Below are 14,164 nucleotides of genomic sequence, written 5' to 3'. Positions count from 1 at the left end.
CACATCTTTGCCAAGACTATATTACTAGATGCAAGTTACAGCCAGAGTGTTGGATTGATTTGCTGTGTGTATATGCATTAGATTTTGTGCATTTCATCCTTACATGCTGTAGGATTATTTTCTTCTGAGCACACTAACAGTGTGAATGTTTTGAGTAAATCTCATTCTCTAAGTTAATTACTCAAGACCACCTTGCTTACATGAATTTGCAGACAGCATAGACAAGGATTTATCTGTTTGGCAGCAGGTTTGTGCAGCTGTTTATGTGATTATTCCGAAGTTGGAGCTGAATTGCTACTCAGATATGTAGTGCCCTGCTAATATAAAGCAGGACCAAAGTCAGCACCTGTTTGCAGATGGTTGAGTCTGCTATTTGTAAACAGGTGCTGACTGCTAAACTATTTTCATCTAGAAGGTACTTGGACAGATCTTATTAAGTTTTCTGTGATGATAGAACTAACAAATATTTCTTTTTTTTCATTTCTAGTATTATCAATGGTTTTGCTTTACCTCTCAAGGCAGAGCATAAACAGTTTCTGGTGAAGGTGCTGATCCCTTTACACACTGTCAGGAGTTTATCACTCTTCCATGCACAGGTAGAAATTACACCAATATTTTCTGCTCAGTTAGAATTATATATAGATGTTTTTAAAGTTGCTTTGGAAATTTTATTGCATAGCATGTGCAAGGTGGGGGTAAAGTTCTGAAATCTGGAAAAAATCCAATAGATTTGTTTGGAATTCATTTGATGTGCTTTGTTACGGTAAATGTTTTGCTTCTGATCTGGTTAGATAATTAGAAGTGTTACATACATCTGTAGTATTTTTGAGATTTGATTTAGGAGCTGAGCTCTCTCTCTAGGTTCTCCACTGCTATTTTCTCATTTTCACAAGTTTGCCTTTCCCATTCTCTCTGCCAAGAGGATGTTTGGGTTTCCTTACCCTTGTGCTGTCAAGGCTCTTCTTCACCCTGGCAACTTTCTGAATACTAATACCCACATTTTGCATAATCTTTAACATTCTCCATCACAGATTTCCTAATACTGCATTTATGCTCTCATCCATCTTTTTGTACTTTCAGCTTTCATGACATAATTTTTCCCCTGACAAGTGCTACCTCTTGCCTTTCTCTCTGATTTCCAAATAGTGCAGGATTTCTTGTGCTGGTAAAGCTGTGCTTGCTAAATATGTTTTTCCAGGTTTTACTTGTGTTGGCTCATCTTGCAAGAGTTCTCATGATTTTGCTGATGTATAAAATGTGTAAAAAGATGCAGTTTCAGAGAGAACAGAAGCCTCAAAACATTGGTTGTATGACTGTGTTTAGATTTCCAAGTTGCTCTGTCTTTTTTTTGATTGTATATGTTACTTTGTCACTCTAATTGGTTTTGTAAAGTGTCCTATTGTTTCTTACAAACTGAACTTTGAGTTCAGTGCAAACTTTGAACAATGCAAACTGTGCATCTCAGGTTAAAATTAGATGCAGTTTGAGAAAGCTGAAGAGCATCTTGCCTTGAGTGTCTCTTTTTAAAAGACTGGGGTTTTGTGGTTTCTTTATAGATATGTTCTAACTTCTTTCTCTTGTGTTTTTACCTCTTCACAGCTGGCGTATTGCATAGTACAGTTTCTGGAGAAAGACCCATCACTCACAGAACCAGTAAATATCTCTTTCATACTTGTTTTTCTGCATCATAAATGGTTTCACCTGTTGAGAGAAAAGTAAATAATCTAACTTGGTTTGTTTTTTTTCTTTTCTTTCTAATTTAGGTCATTAGAGGTTTAATGAAATTCTGGCCAAAAACTTGCAGTCAGAAAGAGGTAAGTGACATGCAAGGATTACAAAGCAAATTTTGCTCTCAAATGTAATAAGCAGGGAATCTCTAAATATTTCCTGGTAGATAGCACAAGCTGTGGTGAATCTTGGTATTATTTCTTGTGGATTATTTTTCTATACTTGAATTCTGGGTTTTTTTGACAATTTAGACTATGAAAAGTATATAACCATGGTTTCTTTTCACAAAATAAGCACTTTTTCTTCTGCAAAGAATTTCTTTTTGTTTTAGAAAGGAGAAAATTAACATAGTTGAGGATGGATTGGAAAACCCTGTTAGATTTGGAATTGTTTATATGTAAGGGTACTGTTTTTCTACGGAGGATGAAAGATATTTTATTGTCTGGTGTTTATACTACTAAACATGTAAAAGATGCAGTTAGACCTTTGCATTTTTATTTCAAATTCTTCATGCAAATCTGAGTTTCCCTAACGAGGTTTTGTGAAACAGCAGAACTGTATTTTGAATATTGCTGCTCCAAAAAAGAGGTAAAATTGAGAGCATCTCCTTAGTTTGCAGAGTTTAAGCCTTGGTCAGATTCTTTGTATGAGACAAGGTTTTCAGCATGGATATAGTGGTTCAATTCTGCAAAATGCAAAATGTAAAGGGCTACTTCAAATACAGCACTTGAACACACTTGTCCTTCTTTTGAGAGACTGAATCAGAAGCTGCTAAAGGTAGAACTTATCATGTTTTTTGAGAGAAGATCTTGCTGAGCTAGTGAGGCTTCCATTTCTCCCTGAAGCAGTAGAATCTGAGGGTTCCCAGCATTTTGTTGAAGATGATGATTTGGAGGTTCTGTATTCAATGCTTTCTTCTTTGTCTTTAGGTCATGTTCCTAGGAGAGCTGGAGGAAATCTTGGATGTAATTGAACCATCACAATTTGTCAAAATCCAGGAACCCTTGTTTAAACAAATTGCCAAGTGTGTCTCTAGCCCTCATTTTCAGGTCAGTGGTAGAGGTTACTGTTTGTATAGGAATGCATAGTCTCAGTTTCAAACACAACATCTCCCAAGTGTAAATATTATTTTACCTATGCGGTTTTCTATGGAAGAGGTTATGTTGTGGTGGAAGTTTAATTCTGAGCTCCATTAATAGCTTGTTAGAGGGACCTGGGGTTGCAGCACAGAACTTACTGCTCTGAGCCTCACATAAGGCCTTAAACTTTACCCAGCAGCCTTTGAGCCCTTCTGTCTGTGGGTGACAGGTCCCTGCCATGTAGACCATGGAGGATGTCTTTGCTCCCCTTTTTTGGTGCAGTATTGTGCAGAGTTCTTGTTTTCTGACTCACTTCCTTCTGTAACCAGATGTCTGGTTAGAGGTGACAGAACCCAGAGCCTGCTTTCATCACATTGCATAATGGGAGGAAGAGGAATGAATAGGATTTAAATGGAATCATATGTGAAGAGGAGGTAGAATTCAGGGAGTTGTCTCCATATTAAGTCTGGTGACCTATCCTGGCACAGAGGCAGATGTGAATTTTCAGCTCTTCCTTGTACTGCATTTGTTTTTAGCATAATTTAGATCAGCATTCTCCCTCCTACAGCTCCTCCCCAAGGTGATCACTGTCACTGGTACCTTCCCCACACTTCAGATCTCTCCTCCCTTATTCAGTTCAGCCTGCCCCTTTCTGCTTCTGTGGAGCTTCCTCTGGTATCCTGGCCCTGCTGCCTTCCTTCCAACTGCCTGACTCTGAGGGAGAGGGGCGAGGGGAAGTCTCCCTGCTCTCCCTTCCCCTCCACAGCTGCAGCATTGATGCAATGTCTGCACCTGGTCTTCAATGAGCAGCAACATATCACTCAGGGGAAGACAGAGTGGATGCTGTGGGATCAGAATTATAGGATAAAAACTTAATTCCATTAATGCATGTTATGCTACTGATAAGGGTTGCTTAATTCCAAAACTAATGACTCCTGTTAATTCATCTTTGTGAGGTTTCTCTGTGATTTGTTTTTCCTTCAGACAATCACAAAATTATAGGTATCTGAATTCCTGCTAATATTTTATTCCTTTGACTCAAAGGTGGCTGAAAGAGCGCTGTATTATTGGAATAACGAATACATCATGAGTTTGATAGAGGAGAACTCAAATGTTATACTTCCCATCATGTTTTCCAGCCTTTATAGGATTTCTAAAGAACACTGGAATCCGTAAGTTTTTGCCATTACACTTTTATCTGCCATTTGACATACCACTGATAAACTTGGGGAATGTCTGAATGGGAGAGATCCGAACTCAAAGCTGGTCTGAGCAAGTGCAGGTCTGTTGATGCCAATATAAATTAGTCTGTACTTGAGCTTGTCTCAGAGTATTCTTAATTAACTGGTATGTGTACAAAAAATCACTACCTTATTGGATAAAAATAGACCTTCTCACAAGTTGGAAAAAACAGAAATTAGATGTTACATTGTTATTGAAGAAAATGTGTTGCTCATCAAGCATTTCTCCTACGCAGTTTTTTCTAAGCTGGTTAAGTCTTGAGCGTGATTCTAAATTGTCTAGAAGAGTATCATTTGGCATTAATAAAACTTTGTGGCTGTATCGTGGAGTGATACCTCTGGGAGACCTCTGGTATTGCATTTTTAAACATCACTGAGGCTTACAAACAGCAGTATGTTCTTAGGTTGAGTTGTTTTTTTCTAAGTTTAGTTAAATGCAGCTGTTTTCTATTACAATAACTGAGCAGTTACTTCATATTGATATGCTGATAATTAGGCATTTTTATTTTAAACTGAATGGCCTAGTAGAAAGTGTTTTAATGAAAAATACTCTTACAGTTAGATGCTATGTATTCTATGCTTTAGTTGAAAAGCCTTTCCAAGTCAAGCTGGTTACCATTTAGTAAACCTAGGATTTAATGAGCTGTGCTACATTCAGATCCCAGTTGCTTTAAGATTTTACTGTAAAACATTTCATCTTTTCGAACATTAGGCTTTTAGTTCTGTACCTAGGCAAACTCTGAGGTTTTTGTGCTTACCTGACAAATCTAATGCTGCTGGAAAGCTCCTGTAACTAACACTGGTCACAAAAGACACTTTCCATAGCATTTTACTGCATTACCAGTCTCCAGCCTGCCCATGCTCCTGCCCAAACCTTCATCCTATGCAATGGGATGCTTCTGGTAATGAGAATATTCCAGTATCTCAGTTCACAGAATTTTCATAGTAATTTTATTCCTTTGACATACAATCTAGGTAAAGATACATGCAAAATAAAGAAAGAATTTAAGGACTTTTTCTATATTTCTAAGAAATTTTTTTGTGTAGGCAACAACAATGAAGGTTTATTGAAATAGGTGAACAATTGACAGGGGTGCATGGGAAATGGCTCATAGTTTCTCTGCTGTGTAGGTTAGCTCCAAAGGTTCCTGGCACTTGTCCTGTTGATTCACTGCCTCCTGGCTGAAGAGCTGTTTCTTAAGCAGCTCTGAGTCTGAATATGACAGCCATAGTAGTGGATCAGGAGCTGTGAAAGGGAAAATGAATATGAAATGTATGAGTACAAGGAAATCATTCTTGAAATACAGCCTTGCGTTTTGCATAGCTGCACTGAATATGCAGCTTCATAGAAAAGTCATAAGGAAATATGAATCACTCTCATTATGTGTTTGGATTCTGTTCCTTCTGCCAGCATTGCTGATTTGAATCCCTGAAGTTGCATTCAGAATTGTTCCACAGCATGAGGGAAGAGTCTGTAGTTATATGTAATAGCTTTCTGTTGCTACCTTTTACCCTAGAGTTTTGGCTTGCTCCATTTAAGTAGTCAGTCGAGACACGAAAGCTGATTCTCACCTTAAAATATGTTAATCAAAAGTAGTTTCACTAAAATCAAAGAATTCACATTATCATACTTGCAGGAACAGAACTGGTCACAGAAAGGCCGGGAAGAGAAGACACTTCTATTTCACATTTGATTTCACCTGAAATTAATGGACTCCTTTCTTTCTTCTCTTTCAATGTCTCACAGGGCTATTGTGGCTTTAGTCTACAATGTGTTGAAGGCATTTATGGAAATGAACAGCACCATGTTTGACGAGCTGACAGCCACTTACAAGTCAGATCGTCAGCGGTAACTTTTTAAAGCTTTTTTTGTCAGCTGTGCATAAGGCCTGCTGTTAGGTTCTTCCCTTGCACTCAGATGCAACTGCACAATCTCACACAGAATAGACACAGTGCCCCATTTTCCCTCTTGCCTGCTCATTAGTCTTCTCCTTGCAAGATGTAAGATTAGATGTGCAGGTTGTTCTTTACCCTGTATTAGATGCAGTATCCATTGCATTGCTTGGGGATCCACATTGCTCATGCAATTCCTTTTGATGCTGCATTCCAAAAGACTTAAGTATCTCAAGTTCTTCAATAATGAAAGAAAAGCAAGGGTTTAAAGATAACACTTTGCTTAAAGACTTGGGGGAAAAAAAAGTTACGCTGAAGTTTGGAAAGAGACATCTGGGAAACCCCTAAGATTTGGTTTTCCAAACTGCTCTTTGTAGGCTGGACATGGCTGTAAAGCAAAGAGGCCTCTCTCAGCCCTTCCATTTCTTGTTCAGAGGTCTTGCTGTATCTGAGTCTTTTCGCATGCAGGATCCATTAAATACACCACTCATAGAATTGTTAGTTCCACCCCAGTAGTATTTCGTCTTTTCTATTTTCCTTAATCTTCATTTTCCAATTGCAGTGCAGCATCTTTCCTTAAATGTTTTACCTTATGCAAAGCATCAGGTGAAAAGAATGAGGAAATTTCAGGAACTCTGAACAGCTGGCAACTTCACTGAAGTCATACCTTGACTGTGACTCAGGATTCCCCCAAGCAAAGCACAGGGCACTGCATATCAGCAGACCTTGTTAGTACAGTCTCAAAAGTCTCTTGGAGGCTCTGCTTTTTTACTTGTGTGTCTGGAGTCACATTGGCCTTTTGTTTTAATTTTATACCCCAAAAAATCTACACTTAACAAATTAGTTCATCAATACAGTATGTTACTTTTGGAAATGTGGAGATAGATTTGAGCTGAGATGCCACATCAGTTTTTGATAGGTGTTGATAAGTAAGGCTCAGTCTGCTACTGCAGTTGAGACAAGACTGTGGTTTCCTAACAGAAAGGCTGAGAATTTTAGAACTGATCATCTAATCCAGCCATTTACTGAGGGAACTTGGTGACTTAAATCAATTTGCAGTTGCATTTTGCCCCTTAAGATAAGAAACTCTGCCCTTAACAGGATCAGCCACTGCAGAGGTGTGTCCTGTGTCTGGATGATGGGGGAGGTTTATTGGCTGAAAGAATTTTTCTTGCACAAAGAATTTTTCTTGCACCTGCTGACATTATATTTCCTGCTAATGCTGGTGCTAACAAGTTAACTATTTTTATTTACTGCTTATGATTTTAAAGCATGTAAATACCTGAATGTATAAACTGGAGTATTTCCCTTAGTGTTTCCAGAAAATCTATAGCATCTTAATAAAACCACTTTTCTCTAGGGTAGCTTTGATAGCACTTACAGCTTGAAGAGAAATATGTTCAATATTAATGATTAGGATAGGACAAATAGGTAAGTGGGATGAGCTGATCACCCTCTAACTGTCCTTTAGGTAAGCAGGCATATATTTCATAATGATTAGAAGGTAAATATTGGTAAGCAGCGTGAAAATGTCAGGCCATTTCACTTATTTTTGTACTTAATTTGAAATACTTTCTAGTAACAATAGGCTCTTTTTTTTTTCTCTTTACTGATCTTTGGAGATTTGTCTGAAAGTTGCTTGTGTTTTTTGTGTATATTTCAAATAATCTTGGGAAATTAAAGTTCCAAACAAATGAGCCAGATGTTGATATTTTGACTGAATCAAGATGTGTAGGAATGTTTCTAATCCACTGAAATATTTTGCAAGACTTCTCTAATGTGACTGGAAGAGAATCTGTATATCTGTCATTGTTAGATTTCCATTTCACCTAAACCTACAAGGTGATGTAACAGAACTTGAAAGCATTTAGTGCCTTGCAGTATCAAGGAGACTTATTCAAAGTAAGCTATGGCAGCGACAGAGATTCAGAAAGCAAACAATGCAGGTAAAGTAAATGTTAGGTTAGCTGTTGAATTTTGCCAAATCAACCATGAAAGTCTGTTGTTAAAGCAGATGCTGCATAGATCTTGTAGGAATTTGGTAAGGAGAAAGAATAACTCACTGAACAAAAGGCACATCTTGTAGCTTGAGCTTTGCCTTGGCTGGTTCCTAAGCAATGTGGAAGCCACTGGTCAATATAAGCAAGAATAGTGACTAAAAGAATCAAGGAATGCTTGTTCTAGAGAAGGGCTGGTGGAAATATACCATGCTTAAATAAACAAACTTGAAAATAAGGAAATAATTTAGTCCATCCATGTTAATTTGTATAATCTTGGCATATTTGTTCTGTAATAAGTCTTTATAAAAGTATTCTTTCTTCCTCATTAGAAATTAGTGTCTGTGAACACTGTCACTTTGCTCAGCTTATGTTTTATGTCCTTCTTATACTGCTTTGTTTAACTGTATTTATGTAGGTAACAAAAAGAAAAAATAAAAAAAAATTCAGTCTATGTTAGGAAAATTGCAGTCATGTTCAAGAAAATTAGCGCAGCTAATATTTTTTTAACATAAATATTCTACAGACTTCTCCCCTGCTAACTCTGTTTTATTTCATCTGTCAGTGAGAAGAAGAAAGAGAAAGAGCGTGAAGAATTGTGGAAAAAACTGGAGGATTTGGAATTAAAGAGAGGTCTTAGACGTGATGGAATAATTCCAACTTAACAAAAAAACAAAACCGCATTATTAACCTGTGGAGTCACACATTTATGTAGTAGAAGATGGAGCAACAGTTTTCTGTATTGTGCAACTTTACAGTAGATTTCACATTTGTTTCATTATTACAACAGCACTGTATATACCTGTCTCTAAGTAAAGGAAAAAAATAAGGACTTTAATCCAAAGTTTGGACAGCAGATGGACTTCTCAGAACTTTGCAAACATAATCATTTGTTTTAACCCTTCTTTAAAACCAGTCTTCAAAGATCTGTTGATGAAAATTGCAATGTCAAATTCCATTGTCAGGACCTGTTCCTTATTTATCGTTAGCAGAGAGTATAATACAACTTTCAAATGTGAACAATCTTAAAATTTAGCTTGTCTTTCTGCTAAACTGTTACGTGTATTTATAGTAAAAGAGAAAAAAGACTGTCATTTCCTTATGAGTTTGTGTAACATCCTCCTTATCTGGATAACTTTACTGTAATTTCACTTTTTTTTTTCCTTTTGCACATCTTCATAAGTTGAATGTCCATTCAGATCAGGGCCATGAAAAGCATTGGTCCTGAATAAAAGTATTGTTTACTGGTGTGAGCATTTTTTTAGTACCAGGCTGTCTCTGGTGCTTCTTTAATTTGAACATTAGGAGTTAAAAAAGCAAGTAGGTGATAAACAGAGTAGGAAAGAGAGCTTTGGATTCGTGCACCTATGTATTGCAAATCCAAATTAGTGTCCACAATCCTTTAACAATGGGCAGTGGTAACACCCTGGACTTCAGTACCTAACCAGTATTAGTGATGCAGCATTGGACACACATACGGGGTTGGTTTAGAAACACTAATGGCTAAATTATTACAGTATGTTTTTTTTGGACCATTTAGAAGGAATAAAGACACATATGCTAAACAACACAAGTGTGAAATTAATCTCCAGAGGTCATGGATCTGATTGGAAATTGAGTTGAGATAGCAGTTTGGACAGTTTGGAGTTGTTGCCTTACTTTTTAATATGTATTTATAAAGTGTTCCAGCAAAAGAGGATGTAGCCTCTAAGAAACATACTTTAGTGTTTTTGTGGTTCTAGTACTATTACTCATCACAGTACCAGCCCTATGGTCTTAGCTGGAAAGGATTCTGGATAATACACTTCTGCATTCTCATCTGGATGCTCATTCCTAACTACTGTATTTGTTACCAAAAGTGGTTCTACAAATGCTACTGAAAAAAAGAAAAAAATTCTGGAAATCCTAATGTTCTGAGTATTAATAATAAAGTTTAAAATGCTTTTATATCAAAGGTGCATTGTGACCAAATTGTTTAAAACAAAAGAGGAAAAAAAATAACAAAAAACAAAGAAGAGGGCTGTATTATAAGTATACATTATTGGCTATCTGCTTTGTATTTGAAAGTGGAATCTTACATCTTTGGTAGGTAAAATGCTGATAAGACTTATGTACAGTATATATTTAGCTAATGCAGTTGCATTATTCTATACCAGAAGGTATGTGTTTCAGGATTTTTCTCCAGGATGCTTTTGAACTGTTATATGAAAACAGTGAATTGATAATCCTAAACCATCAATCCAGCAGTATTTACAGTATCAAACTGAATTGGTGTTCATGAGTCTTTGTGATAGTTGCAAACATGAATTTATGACCTGTTGCCATTGGTAGAAATACAGTATAAATACAAGCTTGTATATTTTTCTTCCTACCATTTAAATATACAGTAGGATTTGAAGTTTTCTTGTTTTCAGGCATGGAAAAAAAGGTAAAAAATGAATTCCCTCCTAGACTACTGACTGTTTCAGGATTATCAGGTCACAGTTTGTACTCCTGGGTCCGCGCACACAAATGTTGTAAACTCAACGTTTTGTAAGAACTTGACACTGTTAATTCTGGAAAAAAAAAATAGTGGAACTAGTCATATGCAACACCAAACACAACATGGTTTAATGGGATTAACATGAGCTTCTTTTAAGAACATTGACTGGGACGCAATGTAAATTAGGCAGTTACTGTCATAGTTGAAACATTTTATTTTAAAGTGCTGAAGCAAAGGTGCAAGCTGAAATACTGAAGATTAAATAAATTTATAACAAATCATGTCCCTTAGCTCGTTGATTTTGACAGTCTTTTATTTCTGTTACCAAAAAAAAAAAAGTACTTGCTAGTGTGATTTCTGTGTGAAATGGTCATACTTTACAAGAGGGTGGACTCAAACTCATGCTCAGAGACTATGTTCCATTGTGAAAAACTGAGATAGAATGGAGGAATAAAACTTTGTTTTCCACCTGGTGGAGTAAAACACAACAATGTGAAATTAGAAAAAAAGCACCTTGTCCTGTACTTAGAGTTTAGGTGAGTGTTGTTTGTTCATAACTATTTTTTTTTTTTTGGTTTTGACATGACATTCTGCTATTGATCATACAAAAACTGACGAGAACCTGATGGGTTGCAATATTTTGTTACCTCTGATGTTACCTCTGCTGTGGGGAGAGTGGGGAGTATCTAAAGTTTCTAGATGATTTATCACTTCCGAGAAGGAATGTTTCTTTGACGCAAACGAGACGATGTGATGTTATTAGTCACTTGACTCTAAAGGCTGACACGACAGTAGGTTGCACTGGGCAATGTCCCTGAAGAAGCACTTGCCACAATGATCCGACCGTTCCCCCGGGACCCACAGTTTGCTGCAATCCAAGCACCATGTCCTGCTGCCCTGCAGAGCTCCCAGTGCTGTGGGCTGGAGTTGCAGGCCGAGGAGGAGGAGGCAGCGAATGGGCCCAAGTGTGATCAGTGCGTCTGTTTAATTGCGCTTTCGTTTGCTCCTTGAGTTCCAGAAACTATTTGTGTAAATGTTGTTCTTAACTGCTCGTCCAGCAGTCGTTGGGTGGTCGCTCGTGTCCTGTGCCATATTGGTTTCAGGAGGAAGGATTGAATGCTGTCTGGTCAAAGGGAAGAGCTGCGTTTTCAATCCTAGGGCATTGCATCGGGTCATGGGGATGTAACAACTGTAAAAGTAAAGTTCCTCTCATACATTTTAAATCGAGCACACGTTGCTTTCTTCATCTTGCAAGTCTCCCTTCTTGTTTTCCTTTCATTGCTTTTGAGTGGTTTTTGTCTCTCTTCCAAAGGTTGGAATGCTTTAAATAAAAAGTATTCTGCTGCCATTGGAGCGTTCACTAACAGGGTTACAGTAAATTTAAGCTTGGTTTTGTTAGCATAAATAAAAGGCTTTAATTTCTTTTTTTAATCTGTCCTCATATATGGAAAAATGGAGAGTTGTTGGAGCCAAGAATTGCTTAAGAAGTGCAGCAGCTGTACTTACATTATAGTGCATAAGTACAGCCTCAGGCTCTCTCACTCTGGAAAAGAAAATATATTGGGAGCTCTGAAAACCTCTTTATTGTTTTGTGAGGAGCGGGAAAGACGAGATTCTTCTCCCTCCAAGTAAAACCGAAATAATTTACTTCTGTCTTGGAAAACAAAGATGCCCTTTTCTCTTAATTGTGGGACAATACCATCCCAAAGCAGTTGCCCTAAACGAAGACAAAGGTTACAATGCTCAAGATCGAAGAATGTTTTTATTTACATGTGGCTTTTTTTAATTTTGGCTCACATGCTTCCCTTAGCAGCTCTGGAGTGAGCCACGAATTAGTTTTTCCTAGTTGGTATGTGCAGCAGATTTTATATAGCCCAGTTTGGGTTTTTTTTCAGTTTGAAGTCTATGAAATAACATCTCGAAACAGAGTGGAACTAATTTTGATTTGAAAACTTTTATCCACGTGTTGCTTCCCATCCACAGAAGCCTATGCTTTTTATCATGACCTCTAAGAGTTTTTGTTACTTGGATCACTTCCTGTAAATATGTTGTATTCATAACCTCATGGGCCGATGAGGAGTTTTCAAATATAAATAGTACCGATACATTTCTTGTTGTTGTCCTATTTTTGATTGTAGTATAGCGAATGACCTGTCATGCTTTTTGTTTCAAGGTTAGCATTAGATTCATAGATCTTAATATTTTAGCATTTCATTGTTTAAGCAGGAGAGGGCAGCAAAAGTTCATTTTTCCCCATAGGAATGCTCTGGTCCCATTACTGTTTTTAAACTTAGATGCATTTAACTATCTGTGGGTAGGGGGGAAAAAATGAAGCATTTTTTATATATATTAAAAGGTGCATATGAAAATATATAGCCTGGTCCAACCAGACTGTGAAAATGTCTTCTACTCTACATCCAAGTAATAATAAAAAGCAAAATATCTTCCACCTCTGGATAAAGTACAAGCAGGTCTTAAGCTCTTGGATTCAAATGTCATTCTTTGGAAACAGTTTACTTTCTTAAAAATGGTATCAAAGAAACTCAAACTCAATGGTGCTCCCAGCTATAAATGTGTAATCTTCCTCTTTTGCACATGCTCAAGAGGCTCTGTACTGTGGGTGCATCTAAATAAAGAAGCAATGAAGTGTTTTCCAGGTGCTTGGCTTTTTTTTCCACCTCTTCCCAATCTAAACTTCATGTACCTTTTCAGCAGTGAAGTTCCAGCAATCAGATACCCATCTGCACATATCAAATGTAAGGACACTTGTCTGAAAAAGAGAAAAACAAACAATGAGGTGGTAATTTAGGTTTCTGACAGAATTACCATGGTAAACTCTCAGTTCTCATTAAGTTCATTTTTTTAAAGGTCCTCTCAGGGTGCTGAGCATCCTTGTAGAGCACACAACCCTCTCTGTGAGGGAGGTCAAGAGCAGTGGATGCAGAAAAGGCATTAGACCCACACAGTGTTTTTTAGGAATCATTTGAGCCTTACACTTTGCAGCTGGTGAAAGAATTTGGTCTTTTATAGCAGCATTCTACTGTTTCAGTCCTTGTGCTACTTTGCCTTGCAGTTTGGAAGCAAAGAGAAAGGTTTAAGATGTCACCTACATGAGGGAAACCCTCTGGAGAGAGCCACGGATGGAGCCTGGTAAGGGGGGATGCCAGTGAAGAACTTTAGGAGTAGTAGGGAGAGTTGCTTCAATAGAACTGAAAAAAAGATGTGTTAAACAACTACTTCTGGTTTTTAAATACCACTTTCCTACATGAGTTGTTCCAATAGCTTAATTCTTAATGCTTTTCATTTTGATTTTTTTTCGAAATTAAATTTTCAGCAGTTGGGTCTTGCCTGCCTTTGTTAGAAGAGCTCATTATCACAAATCTCTTTAAATACTTGTACGACAACATTCAGATCACTTAACAATCTCGTCTCTTTACTTTCTTATTGCAAGGCAAGTGTTTTTCTAAAGTTTAAAAAAAATGAGAACAAGCACTAAGTTGGCCTTCAGGGTAGGATTTATCTTCTTACTTGCAAGTTGGAAAACAACCTTTATAGGTTTGGAATTAAAAACTTAAATTAGTTTCCTACTTTTGCTAATGATAATTGCTTTCCTGATTTTTCATCTTTGTCTTTGCTGCTCAGAGATGTTTTGGTTTTTCAGAATAGCTGAGCACCTAGTTTATCTGTAAGTTTGGACCTCAGATCACAGGTCTGTGGCCTACAAAAGTAGGTTTGTGTGCAGGC

The 14,164-nt window shown here is 37.3% G+C and overlaps 1 protein-coding gene across 2 annotated transcripts in view; it reads left to right on the top strand.

The window, feature by feature from the left end:
* The window catches only part of PPP2R5E (protein phosphatase 2, regulatory subunit B', epsilon isoform), a 69,154-nt gene extending 59,262 nt beyond the window's left edge, over positions 1 to 9,892 (top strand). The window contains exons 7-13 of one of the 2 annotated variants that reach the window (XM_009078525.1): positions 488 to 596; positions 1,600 to 1,653; positions 1,764 to 1,814; positions 2,658 to 2,777; positions 3,852 to 3,979; positions 5,796 to 5,882; positions 8,504 to 9,892. In XM_009078525.1, coding sequence (XP_009076773.1) covers positions 488 to 596; positions 1,600 to 1,653; positions 1,764 to 1,814; positions 2,658 to 2,777; positions 3,852 to 3,979; positions 5,796 to 5,882; positions 8,504 to 8,603 — 649 coding nt within the window. In that variant the 3' untranslated portion in view covers positions 8,604 to 9,892. Of the gene's footprint in view, positions 1 to 487; positions 597 to 1,599; positions 1,654 to 1,763; positions 1,815 to 2,657; positions 2,778 to 3,851; positions 3,980 to 5,795; positions 5,898 to 8,503 lie in introns of both variants that reach the window. The other variant, XM_009078524.1, reaches the window with a different exon arrangement.
* The last annotated feature ends 4,272 nt before the right edge of the window (positions 9,893 to 14,164 follow it).

Source organism: Acanthisitta chloris, unplaced genomic scaffold, assembly GCF_000695815.1.
Source record: "Acanthisitta chloris isolate BGI_N310 unplaced genomic scaffold, ASM69581v1 scaffold7757, whole genome shotgun sequence".
NCBI classification, from domain to species: Eukaryota; Metazoa; Chordata; class Aves; order Passeriformes; family Acanthisittidae; genus Acanthisitta; species Acanthisitta chloris.
This window is presented reverse-complemented; position numbering and strand designations above follow the sequence as displayed.